The 21,746-nt window shown below is 38.1% G+C and overlaps 2 protein-coding genes across 2 annotated transcripts; one reads left to right on the top strand and one right to left on the bottom strand.

Annotated features, from left to right (window-relative positions):
• Positions 1-1,982: 1,982 nt before the first annotated feature.
• tgfa (transforming growth factor, alpha) lies at positions 1,983-5,594 on the bottom strand. The gene is made up of 6 exons (XM_072452317.1): positions 5,294-5,594; positions 4,578-4,607; positions 4,315-4,485; positions 3,116-3,233; positions 2,237-2,386; positions 1,983-2,162 (listed from the first exon to the last, which is right to left on the bottom strand). Exons 1-6 carry the CDS (start codon positions 5,337-5,339, stop codon positions 2,030-2,032), a joined length of 648 nt encoding a protein of 215 aa, XP_072308418.1. The 5' UTR covers positions 5,340-5,594; the 3' UTR covers positions 1,983-2,029.
• A 1,518-nt stretch (positions 5,595-7,112) lies between these two features.
• slc2a11a (solute carrier family 2 member 11a) lies at positions 7,113-19,763 on the top strand. Its single transcript, XM_072452316.1, has 22 exons — positions 7,113-7,248; positions 7,660-7,758; positions 7,956-8,116; positions 8,288-8,412; positions 8,570-8,699; positions 8,771-8,919; positions 9,926-10,113; positions 11,716-11,826; positions 12,054-12,155; positions 12,812-12,887; positions 12,958-13,085; positions 13,450-13,665; positions 14,898-14,990; positions 16,451-16,611; positions 16,916-17,040; positions 17,108-17,237; positions 17,616-17,952; positions 18,037-18,147; positions 18,662-18,763; positions 19,146-19,221; positions 19,303-19,430; positions 19,520-19,763. The coding sequence occupies exons 1-22, from the start codon at positions 7,225-7,227 to the stop codon at positions 19,712-19,714; spliced, it is 2,967 nt and encodes a 988-aa protein (XP_072308417.1). The 5' UTR covers positions 7,113-7,224; the 3' UTR covers positions 19,715-19,763.
• Positions 19,764-21,746: the final 1,983 nt, after the last annotated feature.

Below are 21,746 nucleotides of genomic sequence, written 5' to 3'. Positions count from 1 at the left end.
AGAAATAAAATTGTGCAAATGTACAACGGTCTATAAAAATGTGCTAACATGCTTAGGTAGGATGTGCTCCACCACGTGACCCTTCAGTGCACAGAGTAAAAACGGTGATAATGGGCAATTATGCACCTCAAGAAGTAAATGTGAGTAAAATTTAAACAGTGCAGTCTTTTAAGACAAATGTACAATAATATAGTCAAAGTCAGTGTAGTTATAGCATGCCAGTGAAAACATTATTATGCATTTTCAAGTACAGCTCAGGAATAAAAATGACCGAATAGATCTTCTTCATCTTCAGTATCAATGTTTTAGCAGTCTATAATTCATTAATGGGAATCCTTGTTTATCTAGGACCTTTTTATGGACTTACAATGTAGTCCAGTCGTCAATTTCTAATTACAAACAGTGCAGTGAGTTCCTTAAAATCAGACAAACATATTTAAACCAGTGGTACATCCCTTCACCTTGTATGAAAAATATAATGTGCTCATCATTGTGAAAAATGTGCTGCCTTAAAAACCTTTATAAGGAATTGGAGGCTTTCAGTTGAAGACAGTGAAACCTGGTTGTCCTTTTACCTGAATAACGCCTGATCTCAGTTCCTTCTCCGCCTAAAGTCATCAGCAGATCCAGATAAGACGACTTTAGCTCAGCCTGAGACCAAACAAAGCTTCTCTATCTTGAGGACGTAAAGCCGCTGATTATTGTATACATTTCCAGAGATTGTGTAGACATGGAAAACTTCTTCTCTGGTGGAATTAGTCAAATTAATCCAACTTTTATAATCCTGCAATGTTTGTCGGCAGGATTTCTTCCTCAGAGCTTGTGAATACCACTTGAAGACTTGAAGTTTCATGGGTCCCACACACTAAGAAAGCCGAACACGAGACGCAGCCAGATCAAGACCCAGCAAAGTATCTTCGCAGTGTCGTCTCAAACCACTGAAATAAATGTATGTTTATTTACAGATTGTCAGATTGTGTTTTACAAAAGCTGTTTATAGCTAAATATACAATGTTGCAGGTTGTTTAGTAATCAAGAATTGTCTGGCCAGCCAAGAACTACGACTATTTTCCAATTTTTTACAAAGATTTGCAAAGGTTCAGGTGAGCGTGATTGACTGGTCAATCTGGGACAACCATCATCCATATCAAAACAAACAGGACCGCAAAAGAAAGAAAGTACAAAGAAAATGAACAGCATTTTTGAAGGTGAGAGAAGTTTGATTTTGTTCTAAATTACAATTAACCAATGAGCTTGATAGTTAACCATGTGTCATTAGAATAGACAGCTTTGTTTAAATTTGGCATGAGACACAGCGGAGGAGGTAATGACCAGACTAAAGTTTTGTAAAGAATAACCTGAGGGAACCTGCAGAGACTCCATTAAACCCTCACCCAAGACAAAACTGACTGACTACAATTATATCATGTAAAAAGTGTATGCACCGCATCAGATCCAGAGCTCATCTTAACGCATGTAAAAATGCATTGCATATGTTTTAAATGTAACTTTTCTGGGGGAGGGTCCGTCACCTGCTTATCTCCATTGAGATAGTATTGCTTTACCTGTAACATTCCATAGTATGTAATTAAATGTATAGAGACAAGCAGATGATGCATTAGGCCAAGTTACAAGTCAGGGGTCTCATTTATACACATGTTATGTTGAAAAGACAACTTTTTATAGAAAGGAGCTCTGATTGAAAAGCTCAGAAAATTGACCATCAGGGTTTTCATAGATGGGTAAGAAGGAGATCTGTGCTCAGAGATGAGAAATGAGCAAGTTTGGGTTTTGTGAGTACATGCAATTTGATGTATTTTGGGGTAAAAAAACACCCATTGATTTTAATTAAATCAAGGCAGTATTGATAGGTTTAATGTCATACTGTGGAACATTTGAAGCAATGCAATCACATCTCCATGGAGATATGCACCCTCCACCAGAAAAATGACAGTGCACCTTGAATGTTTTGCATATCTCTTTTTCTAAAGTATTGCCAAACAGGCAAACCCAAATGTATGGAAGCTATTTAAAATAATAAAATCATATGATAACTTTCCATACCACTGTCTGATGGCCAGTAGGACACTCCACTGCTGTTTTTCTCAGAGGCGTAGTGATGTGCATTTCTCCTCCGACGACAGAGCTGTCTCCACCAGCAGCTGAACAAGAAACAAATGTAATGAACAAAACTCTAAATGCTCTCCACAAAAGATAATTAAGTCCTGTTACTTACTGCAGAAGAGTAACCAGCACTGCAATAAATATGCAGCCGATGACACAAAACACTAACACTGTGGCGATGGTGTTTTGACTCTGATTGGTGGCTACGACCGCCAATAGGTCTGCATGCTCACATCGAATCCCCACAAAACCTTGATGACACCTGTAATGCATTATTTAGTATGAAGATAACTTCACAACTTTCTTACAAATATGGGAGTTTTTTCATTGACAGTAAAACGCTTTATGAATAAAGCTTGATTTGATCTGGGATCTACTACTTGGATGGGAGTCCGCTGGGAAAACAGGTGCTACGGTGAGGAAGCAGTGGATCCTGTGCAAACTGTAGTGTGACTTTAGACAAGACACTAGTATGAATCTGGTGTGGATATGAATGGTTGGTGTTGGGGGGGCTGGTGGTGCAGATTGGCAGCCCCGTGCAATGTGAGGTGTCTTTGAGTGTTCAAAAAAGGGAAATATAAATTGAATGCATTATTATTTTGTTCTTTTCAAAAACTGCTTCCAATATTAATTTCATGAACACAAACAAGACAGGCTTTAATAAGTGCCATTTAACACACAAATCAATTAAAATTGGATTGTCTCGCCCTATTATGTTAATTATACTTAAAATAATACTTATTTATCTAACGCTTTTCCAAACACACTGCAGCACATGTAAAAATATGGTAAAATAATACAAAGCAGACAAAGCAAGCCAGTCAAATATAAACGTTAATGGTCAGAAAAGGCGTCTTTAAATTAGTCAGGGATTAAAAATTAAGTGTCAAAGGACCTTGAAATGACTGGTTTCATTCCCATGACAAATATCACATTTTAGAAACACAAGCGCAGCATTTTTCATAGTAATAATAGACAGGTAGGTGCTTACACACACGCAGGCGTCTCCTCCACAATAAGAAACCGACACGTTCCATGAAAACAGAAGTGTCGATGTGAGTCGGGGCAGTCATCAAAGTGAGACCGCATTACTGCCGCCACCACCATCTCTGTGCACAAGAAGATGCATGCTAGTTTATAAATTTATTTTTTAATGTCCTCATATTATGATTAATTTATTCTTTGCCTAATGCAGCTCTATGCTCAAACACAAACACTTCCTATAGAGCTCAGGAACGAATATCAAAAACTTCATGTTACGTCTATAGAAGCAAAAAAAAGTCTTTGATGTCTAAAACTAAAAACACAATATACTTTTTTGTCTCTAAAAAGAACATATTTTATATTGCTAAATATATTTAACATTGCTTAGCCAAAATAGAATACATAAGACAAAATAAATACAATGATGCTAAGAATAGCCTTAGCATAAAGAGCTCAAAGTGCACAAACTAAATCCTAAAGCTGACACCCACGTAATTCAGCACAGCTCACTCTCTGGCATGGCTTTTTTTTTTTTTTTTTTTATTCCCATATTGAAGACTTATCTATTCAGTCAAAAACCACCCCCGGTACCACTTTGAAATCCAAGTCCTTTAACCTGAATAAGAAGAACCCAAAAATATGCCTCCAGGAGACATATTTTTAAGAAAGAAACTCAAGCTTATTGGTTGGAGAATCTCAGTTTTCACCAGCACAAACATTGTTGATTAAATTAACATTGTCAGACAGCATTTAGTCAAGACACAGTCCTGAATTAGGGTCTCAAAACAGTGGCTATAGTGTTATCCATATTGGCTTATGTCATAGTGGTATTTAGGTAAGAGATGGTCGTCTTGTCACACTCCATTCCAAGAGTAAATGCGCTTTTGGACGGCAGCCTATATGCATTGTCTTCTCCTTTCAGACTCACTCAAAGCTCCCTCTTGTCCCCGGGCATCTGCCTACCAACCAAGCCATCTACCCTTACTATTCGATTTAGAAAAAAGCAGAAATGAAATCCTAAACTGCAAGAGAAATGCAAGAGATGATACTGTGATAGGTAATTGTTACTTTTTTGCCCTTCGATTTACAACAATCAGGTAAAGAGGAGTCATTATTACTTTGCAGCATGCATTGTTGGCAAAGGGGAGGGCAACGCTCAGTGGGGAAGCTATAGTAACAAACAAAAATCTCTCAAATGTGGCTTACTTTTAATTGGTGGGGTGCCCGTTGTGCTAGTAGCAATGGTACTGGTTTGGTTTGTTGGAAAAGAGCCATTTGTTGAAAAATATGGGAAAGCTGTGGAGTTGCTCTCAGAAAAGATGTTGGCAACATTTAGCGTTGAATTGTTCCGCCCAGCTCCAAATGTAAAGAGGGACCCTGTGAGAAGAATCACAGACATTTTACGATGTACATTTGACCTATAAACACAACAATAGCCTGTGATGTAAAGATGTAAACTGTAAACTCACCATTGAGTACCAAAGATATACTAAAAGTACCTATAGAAATATAAAAAAGGGGCATTATTGTATTGTGGTTTTATGGGACAAAGGGAGGTGTCAGGTAACATACAGTTGGATCCTGAGGGGTGTTGCAGCTATAAAGCCTTTAATGTGATGCTTCATTGAGAAAGCTTTATCTAACAATAGTGAAACCAACTCGGGATGGCTAAAAGGATAAGATATAAGTCCTATGAATAAATACAGCGGCTTTTGAGAAACAAAACAACCATGAGATAGAGAAAGATGGTATTTGGAACAGACACAAGGATTTACCCAACAATATTTAGATTAGAACTTGGTTATATAAAGCAACCGAAGATTAATCTGCATACAGTAGGTCTACTGGGAAGACTAGGGGGGAAATTATGAAACCAAGCAAAGGGGACAAACTAAATCCACCCTTCATTTTGCATTTGGCTATAGGATGTTGGTGGATGTTTATAAAGCAATTTACTTTTGGGAACATTTACACTTGAGAGCTGTCAATGAAGCTCCCTCTACTCTAAGTAGTAATTCTTGACAGTCAAATCAACAATTGAAGAGTAAATTCGAAAAATTAGGACAGATAGAAAATATACTATAATAATATTATAGTGTATTATATGGACTATAACTACAGCCTTAATTTAAAAAAAAAGGAATCATATTTTGACAACACAATAAAGTCACTTTTAGATACTTGCCACTTATTAATAAGATAGTGTCCCAGAAAATCTTTGCCATCATCATGATGAGGTGTGTGGCGGGTCTTCAGTCAAGCGCAGCCGTGTCTTTAGAAACCACATTAGTCATTAGTGTCACAGGGGACTCCAGTGGCACAGTCAGTAGAAAATAACACATCTAATCCAATGATCACGCACGGACAGAGGAAATATCCACATCAAAACATTGTTGATATCTTTCCCGCAAGAGTAACAAAAATTGAGCAATAATCCTTGTTTTTTTTCTGGTAAATGTACAGCCGTCCCGGGCGTTTGCCTTGACTAGCGTTCAATTGAGGAAACCCGTGTAATCCTGTCAGAGGCTGGCCAATTACAGGCGGGGAGGGCGGGTGGAGGGCGTGTCTACTCATTATGACCCGGGTATGGCACCAGCGCAGGATGCGGACGAGAAGAGCGCATCTGTGTGGGGACGCACGCTTCACGCACTCCTCTTCACGCACTCCTCTTCACGCACTCCTCTTCACGCACTCCTCTTCACGCACACCTCTTCACGCACTCCGCTTCACGCACGCTTCACGCACTCCTCTTCACGCACTCCTCTTCACACACTCCTCTTCACGCACTCCTCTTCACGCACTCCTCTTCACACACTCCTCTTCACGCACTCCTCTTCACGCACTCCGCTTCACGCACGCTTCACGCACTCCTCTTCACACACTCCTCTTCACGCACTCCTCTTCACGCACTCCTCTTCACGCACTCCTCTTCACGCACTCCTCTTCACGCACTCCTCTTCACGCACTCCTCTTCACACACTCCTCTTCACACACTCCTCTTCACGCACTCCTCTTCACACACTCCGCTTCACGCACGCTTCACGCACTCCTCTTCACGCACTCCTCTTCACGCACTCCTCTTCACACACTCCTCTTCACGCACTCCTCTTCACACACTCCGCTTCACGCACGCTTCACGCACTCCTCTTCACGCACTCCTCTTCACACACTCCTCTTCACGCACTCCTCTTCACGCACTCCTCTTCACGCACTCCTCTTCACACACTCCTCTTCACGCACTCCTCTTCACACACTCCGCTTCACGCACGCTTCACGCACTCCTCTTCACGCACTCCTCTTCACGCACTCCTCTTCACGCACTCCTCTTCACGCACTCCGCTTCACGCACCACGCTTCACGCACTATACATTATAGTTGTGGTCTGCGGGTTTAAACCTGGCATTTCTTGGGAATTACACAAATAAAGATTTTTGCCTCCGTAAATCTCATATTCTCATCTTGACATAAGCCTATAAGGGCTATATGTATTTATTATAGATATCAGTATAGTGACCAATAGTTGAAGTAATAAACACTACGTTTAAAAGACATTACTAGTACTAGTATTTATTTTTACCACTTATTCCGCACACATAGTCATATTGTGTATGTTAGCAGTACAGTATAGTATTGTATAGTAGTATAGTAGCCTGTTGGGGATTGTCTTTTTCAATAGGTAGCGCACTTTACTCTCAAGTGAAAAGGGAATTGATTTGTGAAAGAATGGTGCTAATGAATCCATTAGTGCCTTCTGCATATGATTGTATACTTGGACAAGGCCCACAAAATGTGGTAAAAAGTTGAAAGAACATTCTTTTCCTTATAAATTGCTGAGATAGAATTCAGCTGCTGTAAAGATTCGTGAGCCCAATGTTGTTTTTAATGCCTCACTATCCCAGGGCAGTGACGTCAAAGCGGTACAAATGGTCACTCATTCGTCCACCCTGGTCGTCCAGCCTGGTGTGTGTGGACCATAGCTCTATGGTGTGGACTCTGTGCGCAGGCTCTAATTGGGAGCTGAGAGGTGGTAGGCTGAACTTTAAACTGCAGTGACCTGGGCTCCTACAATTGAGGCTCCACGGAGTTGAGTTTGTACAGTGACCAGTGTCAGCCAACATGCCAAACCCTGAAGAACAAAAGGTAGTTTGCTGCACAGTTTTAATTCATAATAATTGCATTTTTCATTGCTTATATGCAATAGGGTCTATTGTGTGTAGCATTGAAATGTAATATCAAATCGGTGTACAAAGTATGTTCAAGAGTATGTTCATGAAGAAAACCTTTCTTCTAGAACTAAAGTCTCTCAACTAACCAACTAAGGGTATTTCAGTGGTTGTGATGTGACTACAATAATATTGCTACCTACTATGTCAATGATGGAAATCAAATGTCTGCACTAATAATCAATCAATGTAAAGGGATTTCCTTTGAAAGCCTTTGCTCTAAGTGTGTTACCACTTTCCTTGTTAATGTAACTTTAAGGTACAGTAACGGATAGTGTCACTTTACATATCAATTGATGATTATTGGAGGATGTGATTTCATCCACAGGGAAGTCCTTTGACTCTGGTCTTGATGGTGGCCTCAGCTGCTGTTGGAGGGACCCTGCAGTATGGATACAATTTGGCTATTATGAACGCACCCACTACTGTAAGTTTGTATAATTTCCCCAATTAGTCTGAATGCATCCAGATTAAATGAGCATGTGCCCAAGCAATGCAGTGTGGAGGTGTTTGACGTAAAAGTCGAAAGTGTCAGAAGTGTAGAACTGTAGAAGCTTTCTTGGGTGTGTGCTAACTCTGACATACGGGTGATTTAATGTTTAACTGTGCTAAACTCTTTTGTAGTTCATTCAGACCTTCATCAACGACACATTCCAAGAGCGATGGCAAATACAGTTGGAAGATTATCAATTGACTATAGTTTGGACGATCATAGTTTCCATCTACTCTTTGGGTGGTTTAATCGGGGCCCTAATTGCGGGGCCGATGACCATACAATTTGGAAGGTAAAAACAACAATGTTGAAGCATTCAAAATCTTTAGACTGGTCCTTTTTTCCACTGTTAATGTTCAAAACATGGAATATTCATTTACTTTCCTTTACCAAATACTTCTTTATCCATTTTTTTAATGTAGAGGTAATGGTTATAAACTACAATAATCTTTATTTGTTTTAGGAAAAAATGCCTACTATTGAATAACATCTTCCTTATGAGTAGTGCACTCTTTGCTGTGACCAGCAGAGCTGCCAAGTCCTTTGAGATGATCATAATTTCACGGGTGCTTGTTGGAATTAATGCTGGTAGGTTTAAATGTACAGTATTTTTCTTGAATTTAAGTTAATTCGAACTGAGGCCAGAGGGCAGTGTTTTCAAGTAGCAAATCTCTATAGAGTCAGACTAAACTTTTTTTTAATTAACACAGTGTGTGTTTCCAAATATTACAATTGTGTTTTGCAGGAATCAGTATGAATGTCCAGCCAATGTATTTTGGAGAAAGTGCACCAAAGCACCTTAGAGGAGCTGTATCTCTATCTTCAGCTGTGTTCACATCATTTGGAGTTGTTCTGGGGCAGGTCGTCGGACTGAGGTGACTGGTGTTCTTGTGAAACTGAAACAGATTACTTTTTTTCCACAGTTAATATTTGTGTTTATTTATAGGGAGATTTTGGGGAGCGAGATGTGTTGGCAGTATCTCTTGGCCAGTAATGCTATTCCTGGTTTTATTCAGCTTCTTACACTGCCCTGGTTCCCTGAGAGTCCCAGATACCTGCTCATGGACAGGGGGGACAGAGAGGCCTGTTTGAACGGTAGACTGCTTACTGCAACATGAATATAATTTACCTATCTAATCAAGTATAATTGCACATCTTATTGGCAGTGATTTGGTTGTAAGATCAGGGTACTACAATCTTACTGCCTGTTTTAGAATTTTGTGTAAACAAAACAAGGAAAATGATAGGGGCACTATGTAACTCTTCTGCTGTAATTGCATTGCCTGGAATGTTCTTTGGTCTAAATCAGAATCAGAATCAGTTTTATTGCCATTGGCGGCGAACAATTTACAAACCAGGAACTTCCTTCTGTGCCAAGGTGCAACATTAAACAACTTATTATAATTATATTAAGAATAACAGTCAAAAAGTATAAACTGTGCTAAAATAAAGGCAGGCAAAATAAAATGTATGATTCTGATTCTGTACAAATCAGAATGATTCTGTCGTGATTCTGGCAGTGCAAAACAGTGGATGGGGGGTATTTACATTATTATTCATACCACCTTAATGACAGATGTCATTCAAATCATGAAGTGATGAGTTCAACGACAGAAGGAAAAAACTGTTCTTGTGGTGGCAGGTTCTGGTCCTGCCTGAGGGGAGTGGCTCAAATAGTCTGTGTCCAGAGTGAGAAGGGTGTGATCCGACCTGCTCGTCCCAGAGCCCTGGAAACGTACAGGTCCTGCAGAGGTCACCTTCTCAGCAGAGGGACAATGCGCTGTAGTCTGATATACATTGGCTTTACTCACTTTTAAGTGTTTTGTTGCTAAAAAAAATAAAATAAAAGCAACAACTAAAAAGCGTTTGTATTGCACTCATTGTCTCCATGGAGATAAATAAGTTATCTCCGTGCAAGCAAGTTAGCAAGCGACGGATTATTAAATAGTGCACCTTTACACTTATCAGCTTTTGGATTCCAATCCAAAATTTTAGAATTGTTACATAATCAAACTTGAATGCTTGGTTATTATTAAATTGGTTTGAATGATAATAACTCTTCCCAGATTTATGATGTATGTACTTGTTTTCCGAAGGTTAGCTCTGTGTCGTCTGCGTGGCTGTGAGGTCCAGAGCAGTGAGCTGGATGAGATTCTGGAGGAGCAGGCTCAGACCAAAGGCATGAGGCCTCGGAGGCCCTGGGAGCTCTTCACAGACCGAGCCGTCCGCTGGCAGCTTCTCTCTGTCATTGTGTGCAGCAGTGCCATGCAGCTCTGTGGAAATGACTCGGTATGAACTAAAGATTTAAGTGTTTTCAGTAAAAATGTTTTTTCTTTTTTTTTTAAGTACTAAGTAGTAGTACAAGAAATTACTCAATAAAGAGTTTAAAGTTTGTTTACTCTTTGTAGTGTTTACTCATTAAGGGTAAATGTATGACTGGACATAATATCAGATTTAGCATCTTAATTTAATGTGATTGAAAGGATAAAATAACGTATGCTGAAATTTAATATTTTCACAGGATTGACATAAAAATCTGAAGGAAACACAAATGTTCACAGTCATTACAGAAACATTCAATATAAAGCATTTGTCGCTTGTAGATTTACTCTCAGTGGGAAGAGGAACAAAATGTACTCAATGAATACATTTTGACTTACTGTAATATTAATTTTTGCTGACATATAAGGACCCATGAGTTACTAATATGTAAAGTGTGACCTTCTACGTCTGTTTGTAACTGAAGTTGAATGACAGTGTGTCATGGAATGAGACATACACCAATGCTATTCCTTAACACACAGAGAACACAATTCAACTTAGAATATAAAACGACACAGAAATATCAGACTTTTGTGTGGCATGCATGGGAGAAAACGCCGGGCTGGGTCAGCCAGGCTGTTGTAAGCAGCCTGGTGACCCTCCTGCGTCTCACAACGTTTTTTTTTTCTCATGCAGGTTGGTTTTATTAGATATTATGGAATAGGCGGGTCACATTTCTCATTGGTCAGCTTCACATCAAGGCACTTGTCTTTTACGACAGTTGGTATTTTCCGTAGAGATAAAGCCTGGGTAATGTTTACCCAAACCCCCTGGGGTGTTACACCCCTCCCTGGGATAAACATTCTTTGGCCCATCTTTACGACACATTCACAAATGCAGTTTGTCACATGCTGTTTTTCTCTTAGTCTAATGATGCAGATAATATATCACTATTATGCAGATAAAATACATCACAGAAATATAATCATATATTCCCATTTTATCACACAGTGTCATATAGCCTTTTGTTTTGTGCACACACTTATTTCTCTTAAGTTGTGAGGCTAATGAGATATTTGAGATGGCAAGCAATGTAGCCTTAACATTGACACTGCTGGTGACATCAATAAGAATGTTTCCATCCTAAATTAACTAATCCTATAAATAACAAACCTTTATCCAGGGTAGCTTTGTGGATTTCTGAATAGAACACAAACCCAAACGTAATTCAAAGTCTGAGTTTATTTCCAAGCCCTAAATTTTCCCCAAATCTCTCCCTAATGATTTGCCTCACCAATATCTCAAATGATCAAACAAAATACTGCCAGTATAATAAATCTACATAAATTGCTTCGGAACTGTTCAGTCATATAATTTATAACATGGATTTGGATTGGATTCTCTTTAGACGTTTCCGCATAAATAATGTATGATGTTCATGCTTTTTAACTGTTTGGATATTTGTATTAAACTACAGTATGTCATAAATTTGGGGGGATTTGTACAAGGCCACTTTCCCAGTGACAAACAGAACTGGCTCAGGTTTAAATTTTTTTTGAAGTTATAAAAAATAGGCCATCAGGAGCTTAGTAAAACAAAAATGTCTGATTATGTCTTTTTCTGTTACAGATTTACTTTTATGCCTCATATGTGTTCAAAGAGGCCGGGATCTCTGCTGATAAAATGCAGTATATTACAATAGGCACTGGTTCGTGTGAATTTACCGCCTGCATCATGTGTGTGAGTCCAGTCTGACGTTATACAACAGGCTACAACAGTGCATGTGTCTCAAGTCTGTAATGCAAACAAACACATGTTGTAAAGCTCTTGGTTTACATTTAACTATTTAATCAGACAAGTGGTTAGCTGCAAAATCATGCATGCATTTCATTTGAACATGTAAATCAATTAAAACCTTATAGAGCTATTTAATTAATTATCTATTGATATGATTACAATCTTTTTAGAACTTGCTGATTGAGCGCAAAGGACGGAGGTTCTTGCTGACAGGGGGTTTCATATTGATGACCGTGTGGGCTGTGGTCTTCACAATTGCCCTGGCATTAGAGGTATAGTATATGCACTGATAAAATGTAATGTGTCCTATGTAGGGCTAGTGATATGACAAAAATATATAATCATAATAATAGAATAATATTAATCATATTCAAAACAATATTAATTTTATGAACATAAAAATACCGTTCCATTAAAAATTTGATTTCTTATTCTTAAGTCTGAAATCTGCTCCAAACCACATGCTTTTACTGACAGAGGATTGGCTTTGGACCTCTCAATAAATACAAGCAAGCATGATATATATGACTGAATCTGAATACAATTTGATTAACTGCACAACTCTTGTCTACTAAGTCGGTGTAAACTCATACATTCAGGAGTGTTCCAGCTTAACATCTGTTTCTTCAAAAGAGTGTCCAGATGACTTAAATCTTTTTCTAGTCTTTCTGTTGAAACTAACTTTTGCAATACAATACAAATAAATAAATACAATGATCACATGCATTTAGAGAACTAAACGTTTGAATCACCACCAGCACACACTTTTTTCCCATGTAACATTGTGAGAAGAAAGTCAGTCCATCTTACATCGTTCTAACACACTTACCACTGCACATATATTTTGCATAGTGGCAATTCAAACCTATAATTTAAATATTGTATTTATAATGTTGGAGTTATTTTTTTATTTCTTCTTCTTTAACAGCAACATATTTCATGGATGCCATATTTGAGCATGATGTGTATATTCACTTACATCCTGAGTTTTGGGATGGGGCCAGGTAAGACTTCACACTAATAATAAATACATAGAATATTAGAATGATTTTAAAAAGCATTTGTTCCTTTTAGCTGGAGTTACTGGTGTGTTGCCCACAGAGATTTTTAATCAATCAGATCGCCCTGCTGCTTACATGATCGCTGGCTCCATGATGTGGATCAATCTTTTTATTGTTGGGATGATCTTTCCTTTTCTAGTGGTGAGTAATTTATTAACAAATATTATGAAGGAGCAAAAACATAACAGTATAAACTGGCAAAGCAAGAAGGTCCCGGACAATTGTGTGTTCTTTCACAGTGGGTTTCTTTTTGATCCCCCAACAACACAAAACATGCTGCACACTGCAATCCAAGCACTGGAATTTATCAAATGCATTCAGGGAATTTATCAAATGCATTCAAGGAAATAATGCAAATAAACACTCATGCTTCTAGCCTATTTCACACTCAATACTTTTTACTTATTGTTACTAATGTAGATGTCAATTAGGACAATAACATATAACGTATCTTGAAAGTGTTTTCCCATTTCCCATGTCCTAAAATCCTTATATTTTTATCCAGAGTGGGCTGAAGGAGTTCTGCTTTGTGCCTTTTGCTGCCGTCTGCCTGTTATCTTCTGTGTTCGTCGGTATGTTTCTCCCTGAGACCAAAGGGAAGTCTTTGTCTGCCATCACAGCCGAGTTTCACAAGCTCAACTTCAAAGGCCTGGACCCGCTGCACTCTCCTCAGTCTCAGGCCAAGTACCAGCTGAGCGAGGTGTGCCACTCCACAGCTCTGTAGACTGGAAAGATTTGGAGCGGTTCTGCAAAGAAGAGAAGATATCCCATGCTGATTGACTCCTATCCAAAAAGACTGAGTGGTGTAATAAAAGCAATTAGTTGAAGGCTGTGCACACTAAGGCACATTATTTTTGTTTTTATTTTTACTTACTTTTCTTGCGCTATTCTGATTAAATAACATCCTAGTCTCTTATACTCTATGAAAAACCTCTTTGTCCAGTACATGTGATTGAGCCATAGACGATAACAATTATAAGATTATAAGATTAGTCTATAACATTTATTACAATTGGTCAAGAGTTATCTTGCTTTTATTAGAGCCAACTTGAGTCCAAGGTTGAAGAAAAATAGGACTACTTCTATCTTGTATGTTACAAAGTTACTGCTAAAACCAACGTGAGATAGGACACTCCCTGAAGACATAACAGTGTCCAAGTGTCTGGCCTTCGCTGGATTCAAATTAATGTAAGTACAAATACTGGGACCAGCTGGATCCAGCGAGGAGGCGCTGGATCCAGCCCTTTCTAACATCCACGTCAGAGCATGACCATTAACTCAAATACACAACTACACTGGATTGATGTGTAACTTCCACCAGCATCCTTTAAATACTGTTCACTGTCAGCATCAGCTCAAACGGGGAAATGGCTTTAATGAAGGTTTGTGACATTATACTCACAGTTGCCAAACTATTACCATCGTTATTTTATTTTAATTGAATGCTTTTTTGTTTTGTTTTTTAACTTTAAATTAAATAAGATTTTAGACTCTAGTGATGTTTCTACTTGAATTTGTATTGTTATGATGATGGCTTTAGTTTATTATATGTTTATAGGGCTTATTTCTGTGATTGTTGCAAATATATATTGGTCTATAATTTCTTTAAATACACACGTTTTGTTTTTTTTAAATCATAAAAACTTAAATTTTAAGTTATTCATTTTACAAAAGTGCAAAATGTGTAATCATGTTTTGTTGAAAACAACCCACTACGCTAGAGCTGCTGATTGATGTACCGGTTGTTATTTACTTCTCCTCACAAGTCTGCGATGCATAAAAATGTGCAACTGGCAAGGTATTTCAAGAAGGGTTCACAAATCAGCTTGATATCTGCACTGGGAATGATCTAGCGCACATATTGTCAATAGTTAGTCAATGTCGTTTCACAGTTTGTTAATTTTGTCTTTTTTGTGTGTGGTAAAGTTGCATTTTCTTACTGTGTCATTGCAGTATTGGAGGTTGTATTTACTAAGTGTGGTGCTGGGCATTGGAGGGTCCTTTCAATATGGTATCCAGGTCTCTGTCATCGCTTCCCCGGCAGTGGTAAGAGTTTAATTGAGGTGCCACGCTACATATGTGGAAAAAATCTTACATCACACGAGACCATTGTGGATTGGCAAAATGGTAAGGAAGTCAGAATTTAGCTAGTATGGAGCATGTATTGTTTTAACAAAAGTGTCAAAATGAAGGCTACTGTTAAGGAGACGTCAAGGTCAGGGAACCACATCTGGAACACTAATGAAATGTTAAATATTTAACGTTTATGGATAATAGCTGTTCAGTCAAACAAAGCCCTTGAGCCAACTATGGTAGATTCAATATAGTTTTGTAAATCCATTTGCAGATAGAGACTGTAGAGCCAGAAAGACTCAAGACAGTGGGACAGAAGCTCATCTAGTATTGCAGAGGTCATCCAGGCAGATGAAGAGCGTCCAGGTCCACTGGTCGAGTTGCCATACTTCACCAGTTATATTTGCTTCCTGGGTTTTATGTCTGTTCATAACTGGCCGCCATAGGCTATTTCACAGAGGAACGTTTTAAGCCCTATCCTTTGTTTGACAGAGCAGCTACAGTGTGAGACAGGGATACATAACGGTGGAGGATATAAAACGGTTGAGGCTGGGACACCCCCCCCCTCCATGTGCAGCACCTTAAACCACTACACCACCAGCGAGCACAAGAAAAAGGCTTAAAACTCGACTGATTTTGAAACCACAGCAGATTAAAAACAACCCTTTATCAAATGTAATTTTTTACACAGAATAAGAGCCTTTCCTTTAATATATATATATATATATATATATATATATATATATATATATATATATATATATATATATATATATATATATATTTAATTTGAAGTTCTAGTAAACGTCAAACTGAAAAGGTCCACCTCGGTCCTATTTATGTCATTTATTCAGTATCAAATTAGTATCTTGTTGTATCGATTAATATCTGGGTATTGATTTTTTTAACCCTGGTTGATACTTCAGATTGCGGATTATTAATTAAAGGTTGAATGGAAACATTTTTTGGCCCAAATCTGAGTCTTATTTCCTCGTGGCATGGCCTGCCGGTTAGTCCTGCCACGTATCAATCATAAAACGCACCTACCGCTCACCTGCAGCCGCGTGCGGCTCGTTTCCATGAGAGCAGCACGTTTCCGCGTATCTAAGGGCATTGATCTATCATAATATAGTTCCCTCAGTGCACGGGACAAAATTAGGACGGAGAAAGACAGTTCGAGCTGACTCAGAAGAGACGGAAATCTACGGGAGACGAGAGATGCGATGCGATCCGTCGCGCTAATAAACAAACGCACTGTGTGTTGTATCAGTCCGCACGGGGGGAGTGCCTTTAATGTTTCTGCATTAAACAGAAAAGCACTAAATCCTTATAATACTTGGCAGATCATCACTGTCAGATCACAATTCCATCTTAATTACATACATAAATATGTGATGACATAAATGTTGAAAAGTTGACATGTGTGACTGAAGCATATTCAGAGCTTTGTGAACTACACCTGGATGTGGAGGTACGGCAGTCCAGTGGAGGAGTCGTCCAATCAGCTCATTTGGTCCTTTATTGTGGCCGTTTTAAGTCTCGGGGCCTGGGCCGGAGCCATACACAGCGGCAGCCTCCCTGTCAAATATGGACGGTAAGACACAGCAATAGATCAATACAGAAAAGAAGCTACGGGACATTCAGAGTCTTAAATTCCCAAATAATTACAAATGTGGTAGGTATATGGGGGGGATTTTTCTGATCACTCAAGCCTCAAATGCAGGAGGACAGTACAGCATTACTCAAACATGCATGAATCAATCAATTGAAATACAACTCTGAGTAAGATAATGATGAAGAAACACTGTTATAACAAGGTTAAAAGCTCATTAAAGTTGATTTAGCATGAAATGTCTCCTTAAAAACAACCTTACCTTTGTGGATTTATATTGAATTAGGAAAAAAGCTCTCTTGATCAACAATGTTGTGGCAATGGTGGCTGCCGTGCTCATGCTGTTCAGTCGAGCTGCTGGGTCTTTTGAGATGATTCTGCTGGGACGTTTTTTATACGGATACAATGTTGGTACGTAATTTTCTCCATGTGATTTATATTTTTACTTCTGCGCCTATCATCACCTATTCATGCCCAGGTCTGGGACTCAGTGTGCACCTCATGTACCTGGGTGAAAGCTCTCCAAAGGAACTCCGAGGCTTCCTAACGCTCACAAGCTCCATCTTCATCGGTTTTGGAAAAGTCATGGGCCAGATTATTGGGATCAAGTAAGTCCTGCTCATGTCAAGATTTTGCTATACAATGATATTCTGGTAACACAACGCCTAGGTGTTTCCCTTTTTTTTTTTTTTTTTAATTGATCAGTGCACTAAAGGTTTTCAGTTCACAGAGCTGTCCATTATGTCAATTATGAGCGACAGAAACATTTAGTGAGAAATGTATTTATGTCAATATCGTCCACACCTAACTTCAACGCACAACCTTTTTGTTTTGAAGTGATACCCAACATTTAGAACGGCGCTCAATTCAGATGTGGTAAAAAAAAATACAAAAATAAAATACGTCCTACTATTTTCTATAGTCTTTCTACACAATCAAATACATGATTCTCCCCAAAAAATGTTCTCATAGTTGACTTTACGCAGGGAGTTGTTGGGCACGGAGGGCGCGTGGCCATTCCTGCTGGCCGTCAGTGGTCTTCCCGCAATCCTCCAGTTCGCCACGCTGCTGATCTTCCCTGAATCCCCTCGCTACACTTACATCGACAAAGGCGACGTAGAGGGGAGTAAACGGGCCCTGCAGTGGCTGTGGCAGGAGGAGCACCTCAAACTGGAGCTGGACGACATGCAGAAGGAGCGGGAGAGCGCATCGGGTCAGAGAGCCAAGACGGTGAAGGACGTGCTGACGTCCCGCTGCGTCAGGTGGCAGCTGCTCACCCTGGCCATCCCCTGCGCTGGCGTCCAATTCTGCGGCATCAACGCTGTAAATTTGAACTCACTTTACATGAATGAAACCACTAATCAGGCAATATCCTTCCTAAACGTTCTGCTTGTTGTGTTTCTTTAGTTGTACTTCTACGCCTTTGACATCTTTCGGCAGTCAGGGGTCCCGGAGAGCCAAATGCATTACCTGGCCATTGGCATTGGAGCAACAGAACTCATCACCATCTCTCTATGTGTAAGTCACGTGACATGCAGTTAAACGTTTCATTTTAGTTATTTATTTTTGCCTAGAATGCATTTTAAGGGTTTCACGCTTTTAATGCACATAACTTTTTATAAACAGCATATTAAGACCAATAACCCTGAGTTATATGAATGGTTAAAGTCCAATCTAAAGATGCATGAGGCTATGTAACGTATTTGTTTCCATGGAGATGTTATTGCTTTGTTCATTTGTTCAATCGCAGGTGTTTTTGTTGTCTATAAAAATGTACAGAAATACATGCATTCGTCCTGTGAATGGGGGTCACCTGTCCATAGAACTGACCTGTAATTTGTCCTGGTGACTGCTACTATAGAGACATAGATATAGATAAGTTAATGCAATACTACGGAACATTCCAAGCAATGCAATAACATCTCCAAAGCACCTTTCTGTTTAAGATGTTCAAATTAAAAGTGGGTAGTTGTCACATGGATGGTGGCCCTCATTGATTATCTACTTCTACAAACTGCATTTCTCTGTCTAGTCTTTTCTAATAGACCGAGCTGGGAGAAAGAAGCTGATGGGATATGGATACTTCCTGATGGGGGTCACCATGGCTATTCTCACTGCCATGCTTTCCATAAAGGTGCACTTAATATTCACTTTAACTGTTCTGAGAAGAAACATCCTGATTTATTTACATAATGACAAACAATGACATTCACTGGCTCTCAAACCTTTTACACAAGTAAAATATTTGGCTTTCCAAGAGCCATTAGATCCAAACCTTGTCTATAATGAGAACCACGAATGTGACAAGCCTTAAAATATCAAACTTTCTGAGTGTTGGAAGTAAAGTTAAACAAAACATAAACAGGCTAATTTAAAAAAAGCGCTTTACATTTTACTTTTGAGTATTCAGAATTTATACATTTTTAAAATGTTTTATTTCTTTTTTTGTTACATTTGTGACATGAATAATCTTGAAATTTCTAGTTTGAAAAAACATACTTTTTTTTTTTTGACAGGACCTAAATCCTGTAATCCCATACGTCAACATTGGTCTCATATTCTGTGTTATCTGCATTTATGGATTGGGACCTTGTAAGTTTAAAACATTTTCTGATAAATGACAAAAGCCTATTGCTTTTATTTTGATTGCCTCTTTATCACTAACATTTGCAGCTGGTGTTTCTATGGCTCTTCCTGCTGACCTCTTCCTTCAGGCCTGGCGTCCATCCGCGTACGTGATAAGTGGCACCATAAACTGGCTCGGGATGTTCCTCGTGGGGCTGTGTTTTGGATACATAGTGGTAATATAAATTGTTTTTAATGAAATCTTAAATACAATAATTAAAAATGTATTGTTTACATTGTTGCATTTTATGTATTTTGCTTTTAGGATGCACTTGGACAATTCTGCTTCCTGATTTTTGTCGCTTATTGCTTTTTGAGTGCAGCTTTCCTGATTTATTTTGTGCCAGAAACAAAAGGAAAAACAATGGTAGAAATTATGGAGGACTTCAATCGTCTTAACTTTAAAAACAGGGAGATCGATATTGACATTCATGATATTAGAAACTGCACTAAGTTTTAACTCAACAACTTGTAAATATTTGTATATTATCAATTTCATATTAGAAAAATGTCCCAAGTGTACAAATAACCTTTTGAACTTTAGTATTTGAATATATAACTGGTTCTTTGTCTACCAAAAAAATAATATTGTTGCCATGTATGTTGTCAACTTTACATACTCATCCATTAGAGGAATTATTTTATGTGAACCCAGGATGTATTTTTGTAAACTAACCCTACCTTTTGAGATACAAATTGATCCTGCATGTATCTAATTACCAGGTGTTAGACTTAATGTCCAGAAACAAGTTGTTTTTACTTTGTTAAGAATAAATAAAAAAACAAAATAAACTTGACTTAAGACGTTTTTTCAATTGAATTTTATTTTACGCTCATCTCTGTATCAACAAATGAGATGAGTATCAATAACGGTATACAAAAACAAATATTGATAGAAAAGTATGTCCATATTGAAACATGTCCAATGACGTAACAAAACATGTCACTTGCAGGCTTCCAGAGCTGTCTTGTCAAATAGAAGGATAAAATACTGTCAACATCTTTTACATCTTCTGTGTGTTCTTTGATACAAACGTGTCCTGGTCAGTTACTGTACAGTTTTAGAAAAAGAGGATCTTTTTAAATCCACTGCTGTGCACAATCAGTATTTGGAAGGCACTTTGCAACAGACCAAAAGCAGAAAAGCTCACTTAAATAATGTATGAAGTAGTTTACCGTACATCAAAAACAATCCGACAGTAGATTTGACGGCAAAGTTAACTAGACTTGTCCTCAAAAAAATGAAAAATAAAATAAACCCTCGTACGGTACATTTCAGAAAGTAGTGCAGAATGAATAGACAAAATATTATGGTACACATTGATTACATGCATTTGTAGGATGACACTAACAGACATTACTGCCTCCAACCAGTGATTGACAATAAACTAAACCAATCATTTAACATGCACACAAATTTCATTGAGTGCATTGTTTTTTAAATGGCCATAACTTAATTCAGACACACGCGAGAAAACAAAATATGTACAGGAGCACTATGGACACACATTGAACATGGATGGTTCAGTGATAAATTCATATATATATATATTTATTTTAGGATGTGTGTATATAAATTGTATATACACTTGTTACAATCACAATATAATCATAAATAAAAAAGAAAGGATAAAAGAAAAATGCACTGATTCTACAACACACATTTAGAATCTTTTTTTTTTCTTCTTCTTTTTTTTTTTTAAACAAAGCCAACACATGTACTAAAAGGCTTTTACCAGCTTTCACATGTAACCAATGTAAAAAAGATTACTGGCAGGATTTGTCTAACGGTTACCATGACGGACTAGAGAATTTAAAATAAATCTAGTTGTATGATCAGTTAACTATGAAAACAGTTTAGGTTGGGACTCCTATACCATAGCCCTTTACACATCTCACAAATGCAACTTAAGGATGGTTGATTCAGAAGTAGACTCTTCAAGCTCCTTCTGAGCCAGTGTTTGTTTCAAGTCATATAAAAACATTGCACACCACATGATTTGTAGCTAAAGATCACTTGAAAAGATGCAAGAGGTGCACAAGAAATAGAAAGTATTTTTTTTTTAAATTTTGAAAGAACAGAAACACAAACACACATTAAGAATTGAGAAAAGAGCAAATTAAAGTTTGTGCAGATAAGCTACACAACCAAATCTAACATAAATTAATGAAATCATTTGCATGTCAAAAAATGTACATCTTGCCTTGGTCCCCGTTTGTTGCTGACATATCGTTAAAAAGGTAACGTTGCTACAGGCTCATGGCATGTTTCAAAATGGGGAAAAAACCTTTATAATAACTACACCTTAATCTGCATAAACAAAGACTTTTTTTTTTTTTTTTTATAATGAACATATAGTTTATTAAGCTCGATTCAGGCTTAGTAACTACTTGGGTAGTAACTGGGTCCTCCGATCCTCTTGAGATGACCCAGCGGCATTAAGGAATGCACATATGCAGAGGACACATTTTTCTATGGGGAGTACGTTAAA

The sequence above is a fragment of the Eucyclogobius newberryi genome, unplaced genomic scaffold, assembly GCF_026437365.1.
Source record: "Eucyclogobius newberryi isolate DKJ021-1_F unplaced genomic scaffold, fEucNew1.0.hap1 SCAF_19, whole genome shotgun sequence".
Lineage (NCBI taxonomy): Eukaryota > Metazoa > Chordata > Actinopteri > Gobiiformes > Gobiidae > Eucyclogobius > Eucyclogobius newberryi.
This window is presented reverse-complemented; position numbering and strand designations above follow the sequence as displayed.

Excerpts from the sequence above, each read along its gene's own strand:
- tgfa (XM_072452317.1), bottom strand. The coding sequence starts at position 5,339 with ATGATGATGGCAAAGATTTTCTGGGACACTATCTTATTAATAAGTG. Across the intron at positions 4,486-4,577 it reads TATATCTTTGGTACTCAATG|GGTCCCTCTTTACATTTGGA; the intron begins GTGAGTTTACAG and ends TTCTTCTCACAG. Across the intron at positions 2,163-2,236 it reads GTGCTGGTTACTCTTCTGCA|CTGCTGGTGGAGACAGCTCT; the intron begins GTAAGTAACAGG and ends TTTCTTGTTCAG.
- slc2a11a (XM_072452316.1), top strand. The coding sequence starts at position 7,225 with ATGCCAAACCCTGAAGAACAAAAG. Across the intron at positions 17,041-17,107 it reads TTTATACGGATACAATGTTG|GTCTGGGACTCAGTGTGCAC; the intron begins GTACGTAATTTT and ends ATTCATGCCCAG. Across the intron at positions 19,431-19,519 it reads TGTGTTTTGGATACATAGTG|GATGCACTTGGACAATTCTG; the intron begins GTAATATAAATT and ends TTTTGCTTTTAG.